Source organism: Maniola hyperantus, chromosome 28 (genome assembly GCF_902806685.2).
Source record: "Maniola hyperantus chromosome 28, iAphHyp1.2, whole genome shotgun sequence".
Lineage (NCBI taxonomy): Eukaryota > Metazoa > Arthropoda > Insecta > Lepidoptera > Nymphalidae > Maniola > Maniola hyperantus.
The window spans coordinates 4,262,586-4,287,710 of record NC_048563.1 but is presented as its reverse complement, the minus strand read 5'-3'; the positions used below and the strand labels follow the sequence as shown (position 1 = coordinate 4,287,710).

The following is a 25,125-nucleotide window of genomic DNA, read 5'->3' as shown; positions in this document are numbered from 1 at the left end:
CATCATTACTTGCCACCAGTAGGGCGATTGTCTAATGCATCAATCTCAATTGTTCTGATTGGCTGAATTTATGCGATTCTTGTTGCAACAATGCATTGTAGCCAATAGTGAGTGAGCGTTAACCAATCAGAGACGATTGCGATCATGACATTGTAGCTATCATTGTCCCGCAATCGCGCAGCAGGTCTGATTGCAGCCAAGCGCTAGTCTATAAATTTAAAAAAAACTGGCCAAAAAATAAATCGCACATCCTGTATATAACTCGAACTTTTTTTATATCTACAAAATTATACCGGCAGAGCGTGGTTAGTGGTTCCGTGTGACGCACGTCTATTGTTTCGCTTGAGTTGCATCAATTATGGAGCATCCAGCATTCGAAGAGGCGGGGCAGAGTCCTGGCTTGGAAATATGGACTATTGACGTAAGTATAGTTCGTTTTTAGGGTTCCGTACCTCAAAAAGAAAAAAGGAACCCTTACAGGATCATTTTTTTCACAGACAGACAGGCAACCAGGCAACAAAATGATCCTGTAAAGGTTCCTTTTTTCTAGGTTTTCTTAACGACCCTACCTTAACCTATAGGGTTAGAAAACCTATAGGGTACTTCCCATTGATCTATGAATTTTGGCAGGTAGGTAGCCGGTAGGTCTTATAGCACAAGTAAAGGAAAAACAACCGAAAACTGTGAATTTGTGGTACGTCACAAAAAAGGTCGTATTTGCTATTTCTCGTCGTGCAGCTCATACAAACAGAGAAATAACAACTACGGAGGTATAGTACCTCAGTATTTGATATTTAAATATCAACTTTTATTTTTCAAATGATCTAATCTGATAACTATCACCAAATTGATATCATTCTGTGCAATAACTTTTATGAAAATCTAAATAAATAAAAGGAAAAGGTGACTGTCTAACTGACTGACTGATCTATCAACGCACAGCTCAAACCACTGGACTGATCGGGCTACAATTTGGCATGCAGATAGCTATTATGACGTAGGCATCCGCTAGCGCTAAGAAAGGATTTTTGAAAACTGGGTTGAGTTTTCAAACTAAGGGGGTGAAATAGGGGTTTGAAATTTGTATAGTCCAAGCGGACGAAGTCGCGGGAATAAGCTAGTTGCAAATAAGTAGGTAATAAGCATTGGTAATAAGTAATACCTATCATCACCTATACCCTATACATGTCAATAAAACTACAGTGCGGCAAGGCTCTCTTGGCACTTGAATGACATTGACAGGGGGGCAACCCTCCACCTCCCATGGCCCCCGTTCGGTACTTGCTCTTGGCATTTTCCCGGGGCGCCTTCTTGACTCCCTACAAATCATTTTTGTCTCTTCCTTGTCCCTTATGCTCACTCTCCCCCCTTGGAGGCTAGACGTCACTAACACAGCTGTGATCTCCGCTGCTGCTCCTCCGTGGTGCCGGCCTGGCACCTGCACGCTCCGAGCTGCTTCGCCTCTGATGCCAATGATGGTGCGCGAATTCCCGTAGCCGGTTGTAGTTCCTCGCCGATGAGACGAGGTCCGTGTAGAAGACCGTGTGACAGGGGGGCGCTGTTGGAGAACAAAGGCATAGAATATTCAAACAAGTACAAAGGGGACACTTGACGGCAACGTTAGTTCCGATTTTTGTCACGCGCCAAGATAGCCTTGTCGCACTGTATTGTTTGCGTTGGTTTCGTTTGACCTAAAGCGGTAACCGGGTGAGTTGGAAGTAGGAACGAATCTACCGACTTTTTTTATTTTTAAGAAAGAATATTAGCCGTATTGAATGACTAATATTCCCCTTTCCTCTCCAACTAAGCGTCAGGCTTGTGCTAGGAGTAGGTACGACAATAGTGCAACGGGCGGGGTATGAACCGTCGACCTTTCGGTTTTCAGTCCACTCCTTTACCCGTTGAGCTATTGAGGCTTTAACGGTCCGAAGTCCTTAACTTCCCCTTGGGCTTTGATTAGAATAGATAGAGTAGAGTCTAAACAGAATAGAGCAGAGTAGATCATAGTAGATCAGAGAAGCCCCTCGTTACAATTAATAGACCGTACGTATTGGAAAAAATCAAGTTTATTCTTTATTGTTTTTACAGAAATTCGAGCCTGTCGCAATAGAACCTAAAGTATACGGAAAGTTCTATAATGGCGACTCTTATATCGTACTAAAGGTAAGGTATCTTCCTAATTTCCTATACTACCCGACTTTGTCGCTTGACCCAGTTTCGCACGGGTGCTTTTTAAACGACTTCAAAAAAAGGAGGAGGTTCTCAATTCGTCGGAATCTTTTTTTATTTTTTTATTTTTTATGTATGTTACCTGATTACTCGAAGACGCCTGGACCGATTTTGAAAATTCTTTTTTTGTTTGAAAGGGTATACTTCAAAGGTCCCATTTAAATTTGGTGAAGAAATAATTACTAACCACTAAAAATTGTGAAATAAAATTTTTTTACAAAAAAAATAAAAACCGACTTCGATACACAAACACTAAAAATTGAAAAATGATTTAATTTGTAACCGAATATATTATGTATACAAGAGTTAATATAGTTCCATAATAATATTTTTTGGGGTCGGTGCTTTCGAATTGTCAAATGAATTAATTACCACTGGTTCATTGGTTGATTGGTTGGCAAGAAACTCGGTGGTTGCTCCTTTCAAATTTCGCTTCATGACACAACTATGTACTTGCAATCTGTATGCACCTATATAAAATATAAATAAAGTGGCGACTGACTCACTTATCTTAATCAACGCAGACTCTTAGACCGCTGGTCTAAGAGACAATTTTGAGGGTGTGTTCCACAGGTCACGAAAACAAATTCGTACTCCGTGGTCTGTTCTTTGTAAAGACTAAAGAGTGGGGATCCAATAAGAAAGGATTTTCGAAATTCCAGCCCTAGGTGGGTTAAATGGGGCTTTTATGTAGTCCACGAAGTCATGAGCAAAGCCTACTTAGTCAAATATAAGTATACCTACCATATATAACATAAGTATATATTATAGTATATATAATATAAGTATAAATTGCGTTTTTACCTACTAAATATAAGTTTTAAAATATCCTACATTTGGTTCAATGTTGTTAGTTTATAGTAATTGTTATTTAGCTTTTAATTAGATAAATGTGTAACGTGTAGATACCTAATCAAACTCAATCAAAACTCAAGCTTCGAGTTTATGATTATACCTGAATTTGTTATAACCTGATTATGTTTTCTTATATAAATATATTTTTTATTTATTATTTATTTATTACCCTAGGCCGAAGCCACTCACTAGACTATTTTTGTAAAAAATAATATGCATCAATTTAAAAAAGCTAAAGATGTATTACCCAGAAATACTAGAAATCCCGAAAGATTAGTTTTGTGCAGATTACCTAGAACTGCTAGTTATTGCTATGTGTATCAAAATATTTAATCTGTTGCCTATAGTGATATAAAAATGTTAACTCGTAAACGATTTAAGCCCGCTCTGAGTAAGTGGCTATTGGATTACTCTTTCTACTCTATTAAAGAATTTTTAATTTATAAAACGTCGGAAAAATTATGAATATTACTTGTATTGTAAAATATTACTATTTTATTATACTACTAGCATTTGCTCGCGACTTCGTCCGCGTAAAATTTCTGGTTTCCCACGAGATCTGAAATTTTCCCGCTGCAAAAGGCCTCACCTACTCACTCCTAAATGCCAATTTTCAAATTCTTAACTTCAAAAACATAGGATTTTCATATAACCCTTCCAACCCCATTTTACTCCCTATTGGGGAGAATTTAGTTTCATCATTAGATCAGATAGATCATTTCTTATCTGATACCTACCCCCTAGGAATAGCCTACATTTCAAATTTCAAGTAAAAATAACAATAGTTAAAACTTTTCTATAAAAACATTGCCCCCCTATTTAACCACCCTTAAGGGGGGAATTTCCCAAATTGAATTATACAGATTTTTATTATTTAAAGCTAATAACCTAAATGTCGATTTTCAAGTCTCTAACTCCAAAAACATAGGACTATCCTACAACCTTCGATCCCCCTTTCACACCCTTAGGAGGGGAATTTTTCTAAACCGTTTCTTAGCTGACACCTACGTCCTAGAAAGAACCTACCTTCCAAATTTCAAGTTTGTAGGCTTTATAGTTTCTGAGATTTCGTATTATTATTTATTATTATTATTTAGATTGTAAACTGTTGTATGCCAGAAATGGCTGAATGCATGCTGTATGACCTATTCACAACGAATAAATGATTAAATATATTGAAGCCGTGAAATTTATTCAATTTAACTTTTAGACAACGGGTGACAACACCTCAACCTTGTCCTACGACGTTCACTTCTGGTTAGGAAGCAAGACCACACAAGACAAGAAGGGTACCGCAGCAATCCTGACGATAACCCTGGACGATCAGCTCGGCGGGCGAGCAGTCCACCATCGGGAGGTCCAGGGTCACGAGACCAGCCAGTTCCTGGGGTACTTCCAACCTGGTAACTGGATTGATTAAGTATCTATTAATCTGTATATAATAATAATAATAGCCTTTATTTCCCAATAAATGTAACAAAACACACCTTATCCTAAACATAGTTATACTTAATTCTATTTTTCAATATATTGACTTAAATCTGTATATATAAAATTCAAAGTCCTGACTGACTGACTGACTTATATTATATCAACGCACAGCCTAAACCGCTGGTCCTAGAGACATGTATTTTGAAGGGTGTGTTCTTTATAAAGAACCTTCGTACCTACCTACGTATCCACTAAGAAAGGATTTTTCGAAATTCCACCCCTAAGTGGGTTAAATGGGGGGTTGAAATTTATGTAGTCCACGCGGACGAAGTCGCGAGCATTTTTTTTTTTTTTATTCACATATAAGTTAGCCCTTGACTGCAATCTCACCTGGTGGTAAGTGATGATGCAGTCTAAGATGATAGCGGGCTAACCTGGAAGGGGTATGGCAGTTTTTATTAAACCCATACCCCTTTGGTTTCTACACGGCATCGTACCGGAACGCTAAATCGCTTGGCGGCACGGCTTTGCCGGTAGGGTGGTAACTAGCCACGGCCGAAGCCTCCCACCAGACCAGACCAGAAATTTAGAAATTATAAAAATCCAAATCCCTGCCAGGAATCGAACCCGGGACCTCCCACTAATAAGACCACAGCGCTCACCACTGCGCCAGGGAGGGTCGCCAATACTTAATTGTTATTACTTGTTTTTTATCTGGTATCAGTACCCTTATTATAAATGCGAAAGTGTGTTTGTTTGTTGGTTTGTTGGTTTGTCCTTCAATCACGTCGCAACGGTGCAACGGATTGACGTGATTTTTTGCATGGGTATAGATAAAGACCTGGAGAGTGACATAGGCTACTTTTTATCCCGGAAAATCAAAGAGTTCCCGCGGGATTTTAAAAACCTAATTCCACGCGGACGAAGTCGCGGGCATCAGCTAGTTATTAGTCTACGTCACTATCCACTAAAAAAGGATTTTTCGAAATTCCACCCCTAAGTGGGTTAAATGGGGGGTTGAAATTTATATAGTCCACGCGGACGAAAGTCGCGAGCATAAGCTAGTTTTTAATAATGCTCTTACATCAAAATGTCTTTGGCTATTATTATTTGGGTAACTTTAGTTTTAACCGAAGAAAAAAAAGAAAAAAAAGCTTTAATTTTAAGTTCGCGTAAAAATTATCACCACTGTATCATCATATTACAAATGCAAACCGACTATCAAAAAGCGTAATTTTTTTACCTACCTTGAATAAACGTTTTGACTTTTGACTTTCAATTTTCAGCCATCAGATACCTGGAAGGTGGCAGCGAGTCAGGTTTCAATGAAGTGGAGACCAATGCCGGCGCCGAGAAACGACTTCTACAACTGTCTGGATGTGAGAACATGAGGATTGAAGAGGTACCCATTACTCTATAGATATTTTTAGGGTTCCGTACCTCAAAAAGAAAAACGGAACCCTTATAGGATCACTTTGTTGTCTGTCTGTCTGTCAAGAAACCTACAGGGTACTTCCCGTTGACCTAGAGTGATGAAATTTGGCAGGTAGGTAGGTCTTATAACAGACATTAGGCGAAAAATCTGAAAACCGTCAATTTGTGGTTATTTCCCAGAAAAAAAATTAAATTGTGGTCATGAACTAAAAACATATAAAGTGGGGTATCATAATTATGAAAGGGCTTCAAAACATTCTAAAACAGATTTTTATTTATATTTTTATACATCATAGTTTTTGAATTATCGTGCAAAATGTCGAAAAAATACGACTGTGTTACGGAACCCTCGTTGCGCGAGCCTGACTCGCACTTGGCCGGTTTTTGATTTATCCATTCAATTCAAATCATCAGGTACCAGCAGAAGCGTCATCACTGACCAAAGACCACTGCTTCATCCTAGAAGTGGATCATGATATCTTCGTGCTGATGCCGGATGGCGCGCGAGCCACTCAGAGGAGGAAGATCATCAGCATCGCCAACAGCTTGAGAGATGACTACCATAACGGCAGGGCTACTATTGAGATTATTGGTAAGGAGTAAGCTGTGATATCAATTCACTTCAATTCATTTATTTATCGGATAACAATAGATCCATTATGCGTGTTAGTAACAACTAGCTTATGCTCGCGACTTCGTCCGCGTGGACTACACAAATTTCAAACCCCTATTTCACCCCCTTAGGGGTTGAATTTTCAATAATCCTTTCTTAGCGGATGCCTACGTCATAATAGCTATCTGCATGCCAAATTTCAGCCCGATCCGTCCAGTAGTTTAAGCTGTGCGTTGATAGATCAGTCAGTCAGTAAGTCATTCAGTCAGTCAGTCAGTCAGTCACCTTTTCCTTTTATATATTTAGATAAATCCATACTTCCATACTAATATTATAAATGCGAAAGTGTCTGTCTGTCTGTCTGCTAGCCTTTCACGGCCCATCCGTTCAACCGATTTTGACGAAATTTGGTACAGATATAGCTTGCATCCCGGGGAAGGACATAGGCTACTTTTTATCCCGGAAAATTAAGGAGTTCCCACGGGATTTTTAAAAACCTAAATCCACGCGTACGAAGTGGCGGGCATCAGCAAGTAGACTATAAGGAGATCGTTAAAACTTACTCTGCATAAGATTTTTTTGACTTTCAGATGATTTCTCATCAGATGAAGATATTGAACGGTTCTTCGAAGCACTGGGCTCTGGGTCCAAGGAAGATCTCGTCGACGACGACTCCACACAAGTGAGTGCACTTTGCGGGACTTTGCAAGATTCCGAGATAAGAAGGACTTTGCAAGATTCCGCAAGAACATTTTTATTACTATAATAGTCCTGAGTAGTAGTACTTTTTTCACTTAACGAGAATTTTTTTGGATTATTCACTCAATACATAAAGAAGTTTTTTTTAAATATTTTGACAAATATTATAATCTACTCTACGTATAGGTAGCAATTATTCAATCATTATAATTGTTTTATTTGCAAAATACGCGGACTTCTGCAAAGAGATTTAGACGACCTCCCTGGCACAGTAATGAGCGCTGTAATCTTATTAGTAGATTCCTGGTTCGATTCCCGGCAGGGGAAATTTGACTTATTTATTTTATTTTGACTTTCTCTCTGGTCTGCTCTGATGGGAGGCTTCAGCCGTGGCTAGTTACCACCCTACTGACGAAACCGTGGTGCCAAGTGATTCAGCGTTCTGGTATACCAAAATGGTTTAATAAAAACTGCCATAGGTACCCCTTTCTGGTTAATTCGCTTCCATCTAGACTGCATCATCACTTACTACCGGGTGAGATTGCAGTCAAGGACTGAGTTATATCTGAATAAAAAAATAGACAATAATAATCTTGATATAATTTTCTATTTTACAGATGTACACGCGTGAGAACATGTCCGCAGTGTATTTCTACAAAGTGTTGGTCGGCGATGAAATTGAATTGGTTCAAATCAACAAGCCATTCAGGCAAAAGCAGCTTACTTCTGAGGTGAGTATGACTAAAAGCTAGCAGTAGAGAGGTTTACTATTTATCCATACTTCGATTACAAATGTGGAAGTGTGCCCAGTTACCTTTTCACGGCCCATCCATTTAACTGATTTTGACGAGGTAGAGAGATAGCTTAAAACTTAAATTTTGTTGCCTCGCACTAAATTTCCGATCCAATTTTATTTTATTTTTAGGTTAAGGGCCACTTAACTGACCATAAAATCACAAAATGCTAACTGATCCAGGTGGAGCTTCGATCGCAATCTTGAAGAAAAGTTTTTGGCCGATATCTCTTAAACTATCCACTTTATCGCAAAAGTTACATAAAACTATTACTGTAGGAAATAAAACTTCGCAACTTTTGAGTCCTGTAAACTTTTTTGTAAAACTTACCGTTTACGATTTATAGCCGATTTAATGAACCGGTTTTTCAAATATTTTAAAAGTTATCGGCCGAAATAGAAAAACCGGTTCATTCAATCGGTCTAGTGGTTAGGACGTCTACCTGCTAATCGGAGGTCGGGGGTTCGATTCCGGGCACGCACCTCTAACTTTTCGGAGTTATGGGCGTTTTAATTAATTAAATATCACTTGCTTTAACGGTGAAGGAAAAAATCGTGAGGAAACCTGCCTATCGTTCTCAAAGGTGTGTGAAGTCTACCAATCCGCACATGGCCTGCGGGGTAGACTCTGGCCAAAACCCTTCTCACTCTGATAGGAGACCCGTGCTCTGTAGTGAGCCGGCGATGGGTTGATCGTGATGATGATGGATAATAGAGGAATTATTAGTATTTTAAAATGAAATGTGTGGTTAATTTCAGGATGTATTCATTTTGGATACACCATGCTCCGGGGTGTACGTATGGCTGGGTAAGGACGTTGATCCAGAGGTGAAGCAAAGCTATAACAATATCGCTCAGCAGTATTTGGACGTCAAGAGCTATCCTGCTTGGGTATGTATTCATTTTTGTTGACTTTTACTATAGAGATTTTAGTTTATACGATAGAGTATAATTAAAATTATTCAGACACAGAAATACGCCACCACTGGGTCTTTATTTGACAGTTTTTAGACATTTCCAGGTCCCCATCACTCGCGTATCAGAAGGCTCCGAAAGCAGCACCTTCAAGCAGTACTTCCACACCTGGGACTCAGTTAAACCTGTCACCGGTGGATCTGTCAAATCCATTGCTGCCCAAATTGGTAAGCTTTTTACCAACCAACATAATTTTGTAAGTATAATTATGTTAATAAATAATGCATTTTAGTTTCGCTTGCATAAAATCCAAGTCAACCTAAATATATAAAAGGATAAGGTGAGTGACTGACTGGCTGACTGACTGACTGACTTACTGACTGACTGACTGAGTGAGTGACAGATCTATCAACGCACAGCTCAAACTACACGACGGATCGGACTGAAATTTGGCATACAGATTTGGAATTTGGAATATGACGTAGGCATCCGCTAAGAAAGGATTTTTGAAAATTCAATCCCTAAGGGTGTGAAATAAGGGTTTGAAATTTGTGTAGTCCACGCAGACGAAGTCGCGAGCATAAGCTAGTCTTAAATAAAATAAGATAAATTATTTATCGAATCAATTTTACTATAAATGGAAATAGCATTTAAATTATTGCTTTTATTGTAGAGAAAGTTTTATCTCAATCAGTTCAGAGATTTTTGCGAACGACAAAATCACACAAATCTATCACTTTATAACGTCATCTTCAATCCTCAGTAAATATATATAATTTTCTTTGCAACAGTTTGCTGTCGCAAAGAATTACTTTGCTATTTCGGATTTTTGCAAAGAGTTTCTTTGCCATTTCGAATTCTTATAAAATTATTGAACAAGCATTTTTCCTTTTTAATTACGGCTCAAAGGCTTTAAAATATCTGTCTGCACGTCACACTGATATTATAAAAGTGAAATTAATGTGTGTGTTTGTCACTCTTTCACGCAAAAACTACTGGACCGATTTGGCTGAAATTTGGAATGGAGATAGATTATACCTTGGATTAACATATGGGCTACTTTTATCCAATCCGTAGTTCGCGCAGGATTTTTGAAACATATAACCACGCGGACGAAGTCGCGGGCATCATCCAGATCAGAACCCTTATTATAATTAATGCGAAAGTGTGTTTGTTTGTTGGTTATTGGTTTGTTGGTTTGTTGGTTTGTCCTTCAATCACGTCGCAACGGAGCAACGGATTGACGTGATTTTTTGCATGGGTATATAGTCAAAGCCTCAATAGCTCAACCGGTATAGGAGTGGACTGAAAACCGAAAGGTCGACGGTTCAAACCCCGCCCGTTGCACTATTGTGGTACCTACTCCTAGCACAAGTCTGACGCTTAGTTGGAGAGGAAAGAGGGAATATTAGTCGAATCACATGGCTAATATTCTTTTAGAAAAAAAATAAAAAAATTGCAGAAGCTGGGTTATTCTCCGGAGATTCGGACGACGATGGTGAAGCGTTCGCTAAGTTCGTGGGGAAGAGTGCTTCTGCTAGAGGCTACATGCCTGACGAGGGCGCTGGAGAGCTTACCATCTTCAGGTACACTTCACATTTCTAAATGGACTAAGAGCCAGCGCGTGCCAGACCTTCCTTACTTTATAAAAGATGAAAGTTTCTCTGCGTATTGTCCCCAACACTAGGAGAAACGTTTGTAACAAACAAACGTTTGATTCCCGGGTCTGACCAAAAAGGTATTGGGGTTTTTGTTAAGAAATTCAGTACAGTACGCGGCAGAAAATAATGTACATCGACCTTAAGAAAGAGATAGCGGTTTTGTAGAGCGTTATCTCTATCATTCAAACCTGCTTATATGACGTTTTGTCGTTTACATCACAAAAAAATGTGTTCAAGAAAAAATTAATTTACTAAATCACATATAGATGGCGCATTCCGTCAATAGCTTGCAGTGTTTTTTCTCCATAAAAGTGTTAGGTGCCTATATCTTGTACGGTGGTACGAAACCCTTCGTGTTCGAGTCCGACTCGCACTTGACCGTTTTTGTTCATATACCAGGGCTTCAGAAGAGCCGGAAGACATAACGGAGAGTCAAGCAGAATCAGCCAAGCTGTACCAGAGTGAGGTATACGTGGTCCGGTACCAGTACCAGGACGACGATGGTGAGGACGCCACTGTGCTGTACTTGTGGATTGTAAGTATAGTGGAAACTCGATTAGACGGACTAATTGTTGTCGTGAAGGTGCTGATAAACTTGAGCATTCACTTGTAACAGAACATCGAGCATTCGCCGTTTTTATTTTTGTCGAACTGAACAACGAGCCGAGCCTAGCATAGAGCCAAATATTGCTACGAACATCTTGAGCACTCTAGCGAATGCTCGTTCTATTCTTCATGAAGATGTCAGACTTGACGGTCGCGTGTGCTCGCTAGAATGCTCGCCAGAACGCTCGATAAAATGCTCGCTAAAATGTTCAAGAGAACCGGTTCACAGGAGCCGGTATAAACCGATTTCTCTCCGTACGCGACGTAGCGTACCTATCGTAGCGCGCTTGTATGAAGCTTTGACTCTGTTCCGTTTTTCTCCTCTGTGCCTTAACATTCGTACGAATGCTCATTACAAGTGGATGCTCAAGTTTATCAGAGGGTTTCGGATAATCGAAAATCCGGATAATCGAATTTATGAAGGGTATTGTGCGACCTCCAACCCGCTGGACTGACGACCTTAAGAAGTTAGCGGGAAGTGGGTGGATGAGGAAGGCGGAGGATCGTGTGTGGTGGCGTGCTCTTGGGAAGGCTATGTCCAGCAGTGGACGCACACAGGCTGATTGATTGATTGATTGTGCATATTATGTAGTTCACTATAATAGTATTTTCAATTTTCAAAGTATGTTAACTAAGTATACCAAGTGGGATCCGGATACCATATGAAAGTTCACTTCAAGAAACTCTAGTTCACTCCGGTAGAATAGGCTATCACCACTTTTAACGTACAACAACTGTACCAAAACCTCCTGCATCCAGGGTGACACGGCTGATGATGAGAGCAAGGAGGCGGGACTGAAACTCGTGGCTCAGATCGAGGAGGAACTGGAAGGGAACGTCACCGTCGTGAAGATACCACAGGGGAAGGAAACCAAGCACTTCTTGAGCATATTTAAAGGTTTCTTTTTCTTCTATTATTCAATCCATAATATCCATAATATTCCATAACATTCCATAATATTCCATAATATTCCATAATTCTATTATAAATGCGAAAGTGTGTCTGTCTGTCCGTCTGTCTGTCTGCTAGCTTTCACGGACCAACGGTGAAACCGATTTTGATGAAATTTGGTACAGAGGTAGTTTACATCCCGGGAAAGGACATAGGCTACTTTTTAATCTGGAAAATCAAAGAGTTCCCAGGGGATTTTTAAAAAACCTAAATCCACGCGGACGAAGTCGCGGATATCATCTAGTCTTCTATATTAATAGGAAAGGCTGACAGATCTATCAACGCACAGCTCAAACTACTGGATGGATCAGGCTGAATGCCATTATGACGCAGACCGCTAAGAAAGGACTTTTGAAAATTCAACTCCTAAAGGAGTGAAATGGGAATTTAAAAAATACGGTAAAAGGGGTAAAGCAGGGGTTTGAAATTTGTGTAGAACACACGAACGAAGTCGCGGGCATTTTTTTATATTTTTTTTATACAGATACAAGTTAGCCCTTGACTGCAATCTCACCTGGTGGTAAGTGATGATGCAGTCTAAGATGATAGCGGGCTAACCTGGAAGGGGTATGGCAGTTTTTATTAAACCCATACCCCTTTGGTTTCTACACGGCATCGTACCGGAACGCTAAATCGCTTGGCGGCACGGCTTTGCCGGTAGGGTGGTAACTAGCCACGGCCGAAGCCTCCCACCAGACAAAGACTAGCATAAGCTAGTTAAGAATATAGACTGGGGTAAAAAAACCTCTCTACTTACCTACCATGTGTCATGTTTTTCAGGAAACCTCGCGATTCTGTGTGGAGGCAAAGACGAGGAGTACAAGGCTCAAAACTTCAAGAAATCTTATGAGGACGATGGCGTCCGTCTGTTCAAGGTCTTCTTCTTCCTAACCTTATCCCACGCTACGTGGGGTCGGCACATGTCTTCTTCTTCCACTCACTTTTGTCATTCGTCAACGTATTATCCACTCCTTTTTCACGCATATCCTTTTTCACGCAATCCACCCACCTTTTCTTTGGTCCTCTCCTCTTTTTTCCTTCCACATGCATACTTAACATTCTCCTAGTGACATGGCTTTCTTCCCTCCGCATTCAGTGGCGGATTTGCAGTCTTGGCCGCCCTAGGCTCCAGGATTTCGTAAATATCAGCCGCTCCTTTCTCAACACCCATTAATCATAGTTGATTGGGGGGGGGGGGGGGGGGGGATTAAAAATCGTCTATTCAAGGTACATACCTAGGTCCTAGAGTCTAGACCCTAGTTATTTATTGCTAAACGAGCTTTTGCCGGCGACTTAAAACAGGGTATAACCAGAAAGCTGGCAAAAACGAAGACAGGTAGTGATATGATACCACAAAAAAACGCGAAAAAAAAACTTATATTTTGTAAAATTTCACGATAGGTATATTGCACACTAGCTGATGCCCGCAACTTCGTCCGCGTGGATGAAGGTTTTCAAAAATCCCGTGGAAACTCTATGATTTTCCGGGATAAAAAGTAGCCTATGTGTTAATCCAGGGTATAATCTATCTCTATTCTAAATTCCAGCCGAATCCGTCCCGTACTTTTTGTGTGATTGAGTAACAAACATCCAAATTCATCCACACTTTCACATTTTATAATATTAAGTAGGATAAAACATCTGACTGACTCTAGAGGTAAACGATCGTTCCGGAAGTAGGCCACTCGGAGTCAATGCCGCGTCGTAGGCGGGGCATTGACCCGAGTTTTGCACGCTATACATTGCGGGCACACGAGTATGTGTTGCGGGGTTGAAAAATACTAAATCACTAAAACTACAAAATGAGGCAAATGGTTATTGGTATTGGAGACTGTTTAGGTAGTGTAAGAATAACGCTAAGTTTTTGCTAGCGTTCTGGTTACACCCTGTATAAGGTGACCCTCGTTCTGATTCCTAAAAGGTGACCCTCGTTCTGATTCCTAAAAGGAGACCCTCGTTTGAAAATGAAAATGAAAATATTTTTTATTCAAGTAAACTTTCACAAGTACTTTTGAATCGTCGGATGCATCTACCACTGGTTCGGAATGCCTTTCCTACCGAGAAGAACCAGCAAGAAACTCGGCGGTTGCTCTTTTCAAATATTTGATATAAGTACAATAATAATAGTGTACTTGTATGGCATAAGCCATGTTTAAAAAAGTATTTGCAGTGTTGTGCGTTGCTGGAACGAGCTGCAGGTCAAATCCACGCTCTTTTATCATTTAGATAATCTTCAATTGTGTAATATGCTTTTTTCAGGAGCATATTTTTAATAGATTTTTTAAACTTGTGTAAAGGTAAGTCCAAAATAGTTTGCGGGATTTTATTATAAAAGGTTATACCCATACCCACAAATGACTTTTGGACTTTCCTGAGGCGGAAGGCAGGAGCTGCAAGCTTGTTTTTGTTTCTAGTTAGCCTATTGTGTAGATCACCAATTTTATTGTAACTAAATTTCTGAATTTTTCTGAATAAAACATTCATTCATAAGAATATTTTGTTTCTCAGTAGTGTGCCAACGCTGGGTTGAGATGATGATGATGATGATGGACTTATATTTACAGGTAGAAGGTACAAAGCTCGGTGTGGACATGCGAGTCACCCAGATCGAGGAGTCGGCCAACTTACTGGCAGATGACGACATTTTTGTACTAGAAACACCAAGTGCAGTTTACGTATGGAGTGGAAAGGTAATTTTTCCTTCCCAACCCAGTCCAGTTACTGATCCAGTCCTATTCCAGTCTAGTTACTTCCAGTTCCAGTCCATTTAAGTTAGTCAAGTCAAAGTCAAAGTCAAATGATTTATTCAAAATAGGTATTCAATAACTCTTTTTGATGGTCAGATGTTGGATTTGTAAGATATAGTGGTGATAATTATTACGCAAACTTAAAACTAAAGCTACGAGGGTTCCAAACGCGCCCAGGTCTGAGAAGAGCCCACAACAAACTCAGCCGGGTATTCTTTTTATTATTAATTCCAGTTTCAGTCTAGTCCAGTAACTTCTATTTCCAGTCGAGTCCAGTTACTTCTAGTATCAGTTCTTGTCTTGTCAAGTTACTTCCAGTCATAGTCAAGTTCAGTTAGTTCCAGTTCCAGTTACTTCCAGTTCCAGTCCAGTTCAGTTAGTTCCAGTTCCAGTTACTTCCAGTTCCAGTCCATTTTAGTTAGTTCCAGTCTCAGTCCAGTTACTTCTCTTTCCAGTCCAGTCCAGTTACTTCAAGTTTCAGTTGTAGTCTTGTCCAGTTACTTCCAGTTCCAGACCATTTAAGTTAGTTCCAGTCTCAGTCCAGTTACTTCTCTTTCCAGTCCAGTCCAGTTACTTCAAGTTCCAGTTGTAGTCTTGTCCAGTTACTTCCAGTTCCAGACCATTTAAGTTAGTTCCAGTTCCAGTCCAGTTCAGTTAGCTCCAGTTCCAGTCCAGTCCAGTTACCTAATGTTGTTGGCGGTGTGTGAACATTGCCAATCTGTACTTGACTAGCATGGCTAAATTAATCATACTCAGTAGTGGGCTGGTGATGGGTTGTGATGATGATGATGACCTGCTTCTAGGAATCCAGTGAGCAAGAGCTGGGAGCAGCCAAAGAGTTCGTAGCGTCACTGGTCGGTGATGAGAGAGAGGTGATACAGGTCGACCAGGGGGAGGAGCCTGAGGATTTCTGGGAGGTGTTAGGTAAGACCCATCTAGTTATTTACTACCCATATTATAAACTAGAATGTAGAACTAGGTGCTAGAATGGCGACCTCGCACTGGAAGACGCAGCGTTGGAAGACCCCCCACTAGGTGGACGGACGACATCAGACGAGTCGCAGGGAGCCGCTGGATGGCGGCGGCGCAAGACCGTGGCGTGTGGAAGTCCCTACAAGAGACCTATGTCCAACAGTGGACGTCTATTGGTTGATTATGATGATGATGATATTATAAACTAGATGATGCCCGCGACTTCGTCCGCGTGGACTACACAAATTTCAAACCCCTTTTTCACCCCCTTAGGCGTTGAATTTTCAAAAATACTTTCTTAGCGGATGCCTACGTCATAATAGCTATCTGCATGCTAAATTTCAGCCCGATCCGTCCAGTAGTTTGAGCTGTGCATTGATAGATCAGTCAGTCAGTCAGTCACTTTTTCCTTTTATATATTTAGACTAGATGATGCCCGCGACTTCGTCCGCGTGGATTTAGCTTTTCAAAAATCCCTTGGGAGCTCTTTGATTTTTCGGGATAAAAAGTAGCCTATGTCCTTCCCCGGTAACTAATAAAGCTAACTCTGTACCAAAGGAGATCGCCCGTGAACGGGCCCTCTTTTGTGGCGTCGTGTCAAAACTTAAATAATTTTTTTTAGAAATGTGTTATTTTTTTACGATTATGTTTTATAACGACTTTTTTTCACTCTATTATTGAAAATATCCACAATTACAGTTCGAATCGTAAACATGCATTTATTTTGAAGAAGTATTACTTAAATATAACCTCAATATCAGCAATATAAAAAATAAGATTTCTTTATAACCAGGGTGAATAAATAGAAATCGTTTGCAGAATATAAAGAGTTAATTATGTGTCTACAAAATAAAATTAAAACCATGGTGACATAACAATTATATTAGGGGGGGCCCAAAGCTCCTAAGAAAATGGGCAATCTCTTTTCACCAAAATCGGTTGAACTGTTGGGCCGTGAAAAGCTAGCAGACAAACAGACAGACACACTTTCGCATTTATAATATTAGTATTGATTTCAGGAGGGCCTCCTGAAGATAAAGAGGTACCGTCTGGATGGAAGGTCAACGCCAACCGAAGAGTGACCACCCCCCTATCGCTTACCGCGGTGGTGGTGCGACCATCCGGGAAGATCAAGTTCGAAGAGCTACCACCTGGATTCACTCAGAAGGTATTTTTCGGGTTCCGTACCTCAAAAGGAAAAACGGATATAGCAATAACGGATATAGACTGACAGACAGCAAAGTGATCCTTATAGGATCACTTTGCTGTCTGTCAGTCTGTCAAGAAACCTACAGGGTACTTCCCGTTGACTTAGAATCATGAAATTTGGCAGATAGGATTCGACGACCTCCGTGGCGCAGACGTGAGCGCTGTGGTCTTATTAGTCGGAGGTCCCGGGTTCGATTCCTGGCCGGGGTTTGGAATTTTATAATTTCTAAATTTCTGGTCTGGTCTGGTGGGAGGCTTCGGCCGTGGCTAGTTACCACCCTACCGGCAAAGCCGTGCCGCCAAGCGATTTAGCGTTCCGGTACGATGCCGTGTAGAAACCAAAGGGGTACGGGTTTAATAAGAACTGCCATACCCCTTCCAGGTTAGCCCGCTATCATCTTATACTGCATCATCACTTACCATCAGGTGTGATTGCAGTCAATGGCTAACTTGTATCTGAATAAAAAATAAAAAATAAAAAAAAGGTAGGTCTTATAGCTGACATTTGGGGACAAATCCGAAAACCGTGAATTTGTGGTTAGATCACACAAAGAAATTAGTATTTTCAATTTTCGAAACTTTTTGGCATGCAGATAGCTATTATGACGTAGGCATCCGCTAAGAAAGAATTTTTGAAAATTCAACCCCTAAGGGGATGAAATAGAGGTTTGAAATTTGTGTAGTCCACGCGGACGAAATCGCGAGCATAAGCTAGTTAATGATAGACATGAGACAACATTAACTTTATAAATTACTTATTTTCAGGATCTTTCTGACGATGGCGCTTATATCTTGGACGGAGGGGAAGAACTGTACTTTTGGCTCGGAAAGAACATTTCAGATCGTCTTAAAGCTGCCAGACTCAAAATTATTGGGGTATGTTTTTTTTTAATGAATATTGGCCATGTTAAATGACTAATACTTATTCCCCTTTCCTCTCCAACTAAGCGTCAGGCTTGTGCTAGGAGTAGGTACGACAATAGTGCAACGGGCGGGGTTTGAACCGTCGACCTTTCGGTTTTCAGTCCACTCCTTTACCGGTTGAGGTATTGAGGCTCTTAAAGGTGAGGTTTATCACTGTAGGTACCTCTCTGACTAAGAATTAAGGAGACTTGTCAGACGCGTATACCCGAGTCCCGAAAGGGACAAAACAACAAAAGAAATCGTACTTACTTACGCATGAAAGGTTATCTACACTTCTACATCTACACTTCTACACTAATATTATAAAGAGGAAAACTTTGTTTGTTTGTTTGTTTGTTTGTTTGTTTGTTTGTTTGTTTGTTTGTTTGTTTGTACTGAATAGGCTCAAAAACTACTGGACCGATTTTAAAAATTCTTTCACCATTCGAAAGCTACATTATCCACGAGTAACATAGGCTATATTTTATTTTGGAAAAAAAATAGGGTTCCGTAAGATATTTGGGTTTTTCGGACACAAGGTGTAAAAAATCAACCAGAAAAGTTACTTATTTTGCGTACGCTGCCTAAACTATAAAAGATAGAACCATAAAATGTTCTAATTAATTGTAGATCTTATAAATATCTACAAAAAAGTCCGCGACACACTATACCCATCTATGTCGAGTGAGGCACAGCAACCATTTTTTTATTTAAAAATCTTGAATTTTTTTTGGACTACATTTAAACGCGTTTATTTTACTCATGCTATTAATCCTTATCAAAATAAATGATTTCATCACTAAGAACAGTTTATGGAGATAATATTTGGTCTTTGAATGATTAAAATTGGACGTTTGGTTTAGAAGTTATGGCGTTTTTAAAATATTACGATTTCTGCTGCACGGCCCGTTGTCTACACTAATATTATCTACACTAATATTATAAAGAGGAAAACTTTGTTTGTTTGTTTGTTTGTTTGTTTGTTTGTTTGTTTGTTTGATTGTACTGAATAGGCTCAAAAACTACTGGACCGATTTTAAAAATTCTTTCACCATTCGAAAGCTACATTATCCACGAGTAACATAGGCTATATTTTATTTTGGAAAAAAATAGGGTTCCGTAAGATATTTGGGTTTTTCGGACACAAGGTGTAAAAAATCAACCAGAAAAGTTACTTATTTTGCGTACGCTGCCTAAACTATAAAAGATAGAACCATAAAATGTTCTAATTAATTGTAGATCTTATAAATATCTACAAAAAAGTCCGCGACACACTATACCCATCTATGTCGAGTGAGGCACAGCAACCATTTTTTTATTTAAAAATCTTGAATTTTTTTTGGACTACATTTAAACGCGTTTATTTTACTCATGCTATTAATCCTTATCAAAATAAATGATTTCATCACTAAGAACAGTTTATGGAGATAATATTTGGTCTTTGAATGATTAAAATTGGACGTTTGGTTTTGAAGTTATGGCGAAATTAAAATATTACGATTTCTGCTGCACGGCCCGTTGCGAAGTGGGCGTCACCAAGGCGGGGGTGCGCGTGCGGGAGGGGAGTTTAGATCTATGAGTAATTCGGCAACAAATGAAGAAATACCTATGTATTTCAGGATTTTCGGAAATTCAACCCCCACCTCGATTTTCTAAATTCCACCCGAGCGAAGCCGGGGCGGGTCAGCTAGTATTATATAAAGAGGTAATGTCGTTAAGTTTGTTTGTAGGGGGTAATCTTTAGAACTACTGAACCGATTTTAAAAATTCTTTCACCAGTAGAAAGCTACATTATTCCTGAGTGACATAGGCTATACGGGATCTTTAAAAACCTAAATCTACGCGGGCGAAGCCGCGGGGATCAGCTATATTATATAAAGAGGTAATGTCGTTAAGTTTGTTTGTAGGGGGTAATCTTTAGAACTACTGAACCGATTTTAAAAATTCTTTCACCAGTAGAAAGCTACATTATTCCTGAGTGACATAGGCTATACGGGATCTTTAAAAACCTAAATCTACGCGGGCGAAGCCGCGGGGATCAGCTAGTTTAATTATAATTTAGATATAATCACTCACGGTACTTTAAACGCTATTCTATTCTAATCTATTCTATTCAACGACCTGATTTTACCTGTCGTATTCAGGAGTATATTGAAGACGATGGCCTGGAGCGGACGGTGGAGTCGGCGATCGTGGTGACCCTGAAGCAGGGACGGGAGCCTGCCATCTTCAAGCAGCTGTTCCCGGCCTGGGAAGATGATATGTGGGATGTGAGTGTTTCATCTCAAGAATTTTTAGGGTTCCGTACCTCAAAAGGAAAAACGGAACCCTTAAGGATCACTTTGTTGTCTGTCTGTCAAGAAATCTACAGGGTACCTACTTCCCGTTGACCTAGAATCATGAAATTTGGCAGATAGGTAGGTCTTATAGCTGACATTCGGGGAAAAATCTGAAAACCGTCAATTTCTGGTTATACCTATCACAAGAAAAAAATTAAAATGTGTTCATGAAATTTACTAATAATTAGTATTTTCAATTTTCGAAGTATAGGATATAGGTGTCATATGAAAGGGCTTTCCCTATGCATTCTAAAACAGATTTTTGTTTATCTTTCTGCATCATAGTTTATGAATCATTGTGCAAAATGTCGAAAAAATACGACTCTAGTACGGAACCCTCGTTGCGCGAGCCTGACTCTCACTTCGCCGGTTTTTTTCTCTTTAATGTAAATGTTTTTGGTACAAAAAAAATTGGTCCGCCCCTTGAATAACCCCATGTTGTAATCTAGTGAAATTACATTTTATCATTGACTTATATAGATATTATTACTTCGTAAGAACAGGGCCATTGGACAAGCAAAATGGCACCGACTATTGGTCCTAAAATGTTTATTTAGCACCAATGCAACCTCAGTGACGTGTGGATTTCAAACGGGTCGTTCATAAGTATCTAATGGCGCTGATTTATTTGGTTCCTAAACCGTGGAAAATTTTGTTCGCTTTACCATCTCTTTTTTTTTTTTTTAATTCAGATACAAGTTAGCCCTTGACTGCAATCTCACCTGGTGGTAAGTGATGATGCAGTCTAAGATCGAAGCGGGCTAACCTGGAAGGGGTATGGCAGTTTTTATTAAACCCATACCGCTTTGGTTTCTACACGGCATCGTACCGGAACGCTAAATCGCTTGGCGGCACGGCTTTGCCGGTGGGGTGGTTACTAGCCACGACCGAAGCCTCCCACCAGACCAGACCAGAAATTTAGAAATTATAAAATTTCAAACCCCTGCCAGGAATCGAACCCGGGACCTCCCACTATTAAGACCACAGCGCTCACCACTGCGCCAGGGAGGTTGTCATTTAAATCGATACATTTCATACATTTTTATTGTTTTGCAGAATCAAGCCTCGTACGAAGATATCAAGAACGAGACAACGGCAGCCAACTCTTAGTAAAGAAGAAAATCAAACAAGATTCAATAAAATATTCATTTATTGTACACACATAAAGTTTCATTTTATTTACATTGATCATGATCAACCCATCGCCGGCTCACTACAGAGCACGGGTCTCCTCTCAGAATGAGAAGAATTTGGCCATAGTCTACCACGCTGGCCATGTGCGGATTGGTAGACTTCACACACATTTGAGAACATTATGGAGAACTCTCAGGCATGCAGGTTTCCTCACGATGTTTTCCTTCACCGTTAAAGCAAGTGATATTTAATTAATTGAAATGCACATAACTCCGAATAGTTAGAGGGGCGTGCCCGGGATCGAACCCCCGACCTCCGATTAGAAGGCGGACGTCCTAATCACTAGGCTCGCAGCTTTTTATTATTTACATTACTTACAAAGATATTTAATACAGCGATCGGAAAACAAGATTAGTCCGCGACAGATTGAGATGGCAATCCGAGTATGAGTCGGGGACGCCCGCACAGGGTTAGTGCGGCAGCTGTGCGGGTGCGCGAGGCCTCGACCTGTGGCGTACTATAGTATTTTTAATTTTTTGCATAATCGTCAACTAGATGGCGCTAGTAGTGGCATGCAACGCGTAACCATTTAGATCGACGAATTGGTATATAATGCTTTCAATAGTAAATCACAAGCATATTTTTATGCATAATAGTTTAATATTTTTGGAAAGTGGTACACATCGTACCACTTCAAGTATTCTGAGTAAAGATATAAAGTTGAATCTGTCCTTAGTCCTAACCTGTCGCGTACTATATACAATCAAAGTTAGGACAATCCAATATTAGTCCAATCTGAAGTTGCAAACATGGTGAGCTGCATTCTGCACAGGTACAACCAAGATAAAAGGTCCACTGAGATCAGCCCCCCGATTGTGTAAGAATAACCATTTAATGGCTATCGCAGTTTTTGCTCACTGCACAGTCATATAAGTCCCGCAAATTGCTATTGCGCTGGCTGGAATCTTGTCTCATTAACATTAAAATGACGTCATTTGATTATATTTATATATGGAGTTACCAATCAATCACAAACGAGCCTATGTTTTCCATCTCTATATCCACGGCAAAAAGTTAGTATGTCACTCAAAATGGTTAATGCCTACTAATTTTTTGTCTTTATCATTTGTACAGGATTGTGTAACAGAGAGAGCCCTATACTAACTTCTCTCCGTGGATATGTAATTCAGCAGCATTATGAGTTGACAACACACTGGTTGATGATTTGCACCAGGTTGTTGTTCTCCAAGGCAGCCGCGACTCGCTCCTTATCAGCCAGTTGCTTGTTGACGGCATGCTCCGACATGTGCGTCCCTTCAGACACCTCTACTGTGACCTTGAAGCGGCTCGGTAAGGCTCTGAGAAGCTGGACTCTGATGGACAAACCTGAAGAAGAAAATCAGTACCTCAGTACCGTTTGTTGTTGGTTTGTCTTTCAATCACATCGCAATGGTGCAACGGATTGACGTGATTTTTTGCATGGGTATAGATAAAGAACTGGAGAGTTACATTGGCTACTTTTTATCCCGGTAAATCAACGAGTTCCCGCAGGATTTTTAAAAACCTAATTCCACACATATGAAGTCTCGCGCATCCTTCCCCGGGATATTAGCTAACTCTGTACCAAACTTCATCAAAATCGGTTAAACAGTTGGGCCGTGAAAAGCTAGCAGACAGACAGACAGACACACTTTCGCATTTATAATATTATAGTATTGTATGGAAGTATGGATATGGATTACAGAAGAGAAGAGATGATGAAAAAAATTGAGAATAATATAGCGTTCATCGATGCATTAAAAAAAATCCTAATCGAGGAAGCCTATTACAAAATTAATGTCTATCTACTTGACAATTAATAAGCGCCGTCTCCCTACTAAAATTGCTGTGCCCCAACGGGGTTTCAATATTGTAATTATAAATATAATTGTTTAATAATTTATCAATATTGGAATGCATGAATAATGAGATGAAATGATGTGATGAAAGAAATTCGTACCTATTAAAGTGGCCATGCTGCAGTGGGGTATAGTGGGCGTAAAATACACATTAACCACATTCTTCTCATTATCCACGAATATGTTGCCTTCCTCCACCACCCTCAACTCCTCGAGGGTGAGCGGGTGTTCAGGATCGTTGATATTACGTATCAAATCGAACACCTCTCTTCGATCTATCTCGTCGACTATGTCTTCATTCAGTTCGTTCGAGGTTATTTCACGCTCAGAATACGTATCGTACACGTTGGGGTTTACATTGTCGGCTGTTTTCGTCATTGTTTTAATTTATTTTAGTGGAACAATAAGCAAAAACTCGATAAATGTAAAATTCAAAATGTAGGGAAGTGTGAAATGAAATCTGATGGAAAAATTCACGAAAAATTCGTGTTTTTGTTTACCTGTCAACTCTCAAAGTCAATCAATGACGGTTGAAGTCAATGCTGTCAAGCTGTCATTGTCAAATCACAGATGATTAAACCAAAAAAATGTTTTTATTATTGACTCTGGGTTCTAGGTGTTTTATACGGTGATCCCATAGCATCTTGAAAGCATTTTAATTTTCGTTATCGTCACAGTTGCAGTTTCTCGACTTACTCATGCATCAGTAATAGCAAAATTCTAGATCCGTCCAGTAGTTTGAGCTGTGCGTTGATAGATCAGTCAGTCAGTGAGTCAGCTATGCCTTTTAATATGTAACTAGGTATATAATATAGATCACGTCATGCTTTGCCAGACAAGTGTCGTGGCAACCCACTGCCAGACATTCTTATACTTTAACAGTGTATTAAACTTTGCATGCAATGCAATGCAATGAAACGCAACGCAACGGAACGCAACGCATCGCAATGCAACAATATTGAACTCTGCCTCGGTGCGCAAGTCTGACTCGCACTTTTTTCGGTTTGTCCTTATTTTGCTTGAAAGATATAAATAAATCGCAGAAACGCGTAAGCGACACGATTTGCCGGTTGCCTAGCGCTTTAAATCTTCTGGAGTTATATGTACCTACTTAGTTATTAGGTTATTCACTCGTATCATAATTTCACAATGTCATTGTCATTTCGCAGTACCTAACAAGTTCGTATAATGGGCCACGTATAAGTGCGCCTCTTATACAAATTTCAGCGAGAAGCTACTTGCTTACCTATCTTTTCTTCAAGATAAGGAAAAAGATCGGTCAAGTGCGAGTTGAACTCGTACACGACGGGTTCCGTACCATCAAATAACAACCAACCACAACCATGTAGGTAACCTTCGGGTCATCATCATCATCAACCGATAGACGCCCACATTGGACATGCTGGACATAGGTCTCTTGTAGGGATTTCCACACGCCACGGTCTTGCGCCGCCGCCATCCAGCGACTCCCTGCGAGTTGCGACTAGTCTGATGTCGTTCGTCCACCTAGTGGGGGGGGTCTTCCGGTGCGAGGTTGCCATTCTAGCACCTTGGGACCGTCAATCGGTTGTACGAACTATGTGCTCTGCCCATTGCCACTTCAGCTTCGCAACCCGATGAGCTATGTCGGTTACTCTAGTTCTCCTACGGATCTCCTCATTTCTGATTTGATCACGTAGATAAACTCCAAGCAACCTTCGCGTACGGAACCCTAAAAACGGACTATCTCTACATA

General features: G+C 40.1%; 3 protein-coding genes across 3 annotated transcripts in view; 2 read left to right on the top strand and 1 right to left on the bottom strand.

Annotated features, from left to right (window-relative positions):
- The window catches only part of RNF220 (ring finger protein 220), a 130,472-nt gene extending 110,407 nt beyond the window's left edge, over window positions 1–20,065 (top strand). The window contains exon 9 of the transcript XR_011238370.1: window positions 19,711–20,065. The gene's annotated coding sequence lies outside the window, so the exon portion shown is untranslated. The remainder of the gene's footprint in view (window positions 1–19,710) is intronic.
- LOC117995068 (gelsolin, cytoplasmic-like) lies at window positions 283–21,517 on the top strand. The gene is made up of 19 exons (XM_034983063.2): window positions 283–421; window positions 2,089–2,163; window positions 4,295–4,487; window positions 5,802–5,917; window positions 6,364–6,541; window positions 7,153–7,244; window positions 7,879–7,992; window positions 8,814–8,945; window positions 9,076–9,196; window positions 10,432–10,555; window positions 11,030–11,165; window positions 11,996–12,134; window positions 12,969–13,063; window positions 14,753–14,878; window positions 15,739–15,859; window positions 16,927–17,075; window positions 17,882–17,992; window positions 20,164–20,289; window positions 21,415–21,517. Exons 1-19 carry the CDS (start codon window positions 359–361, stop codon window positions 21,466–21,468), a joined length of 2,265 nt encoding a protein of 754 aa, XP_034838954.1. The 5' UTR covers window positions 283–358; the 3' UTR covers window positions 21,469–21,517.
- Window positions 21,491–23,902, bottom strand: galla-2 (MIP18 family protein galla-2). The gene is made up of 2 exons (XM_034983065.2): window positions 23,492–23,902; window positions 21,491–22,878 (listed from the first exon to the last, which is right to left on the bottom strand). Exons 1-2 carry the CDS (start codon window positions 23,766–23,768, stop codon window positions 22,688–22,690), a joined length of 468 nt encoding a protein of 155 aa, XP_034838956.1. The 5' UTR covers window positions 23,769–23,902; the 3' UTR covers window positions 21,491–22,687.
- Between the last annotated feature and the right edge of the window lie 1,223 nt (window positions 23,903–25,125).

Excerpts from the sequence above, each read along its gene's own strand:
- galla-2 (XM_034983065.2), bottom strand. The coding sequence starts at position 23,768 with ATGACGAAAACAGCCGACAATGTAAACCCCAACGTGTACGATACGTAT. Across the intron at positions 22,879-23,491 it reads CAGCATGGCCACTTTAATAG|GTTTGTCCATCAGAGTCCAG; the intron begins GTACGAATTTCT and ends TTTCTTCTTCAG.
- LOC117995068 (XM_034983063.2), top strand. The coding sequence starts at position 359 with ATGGAGCATCCAGCATTCGAAGAGGCGGGGCAGAGTCCTGGCTTGGAA. Across the intron at positions 6,542-7,152 it reads GGCTACTATTGAGATTATTG|ATGATTTCTCATCAGATGAA; the intron begins GTAAGGAGTAAG and ends TTTGACTTTCAG. Across the intron at positions 12,135-12,968 it reads CTTCTTGAGCATATTTAAAG|GAAACCTCGCGATTCTGTGT; the intron begins GTTTCTTTTTCT and ends CATGTTTTTCAG.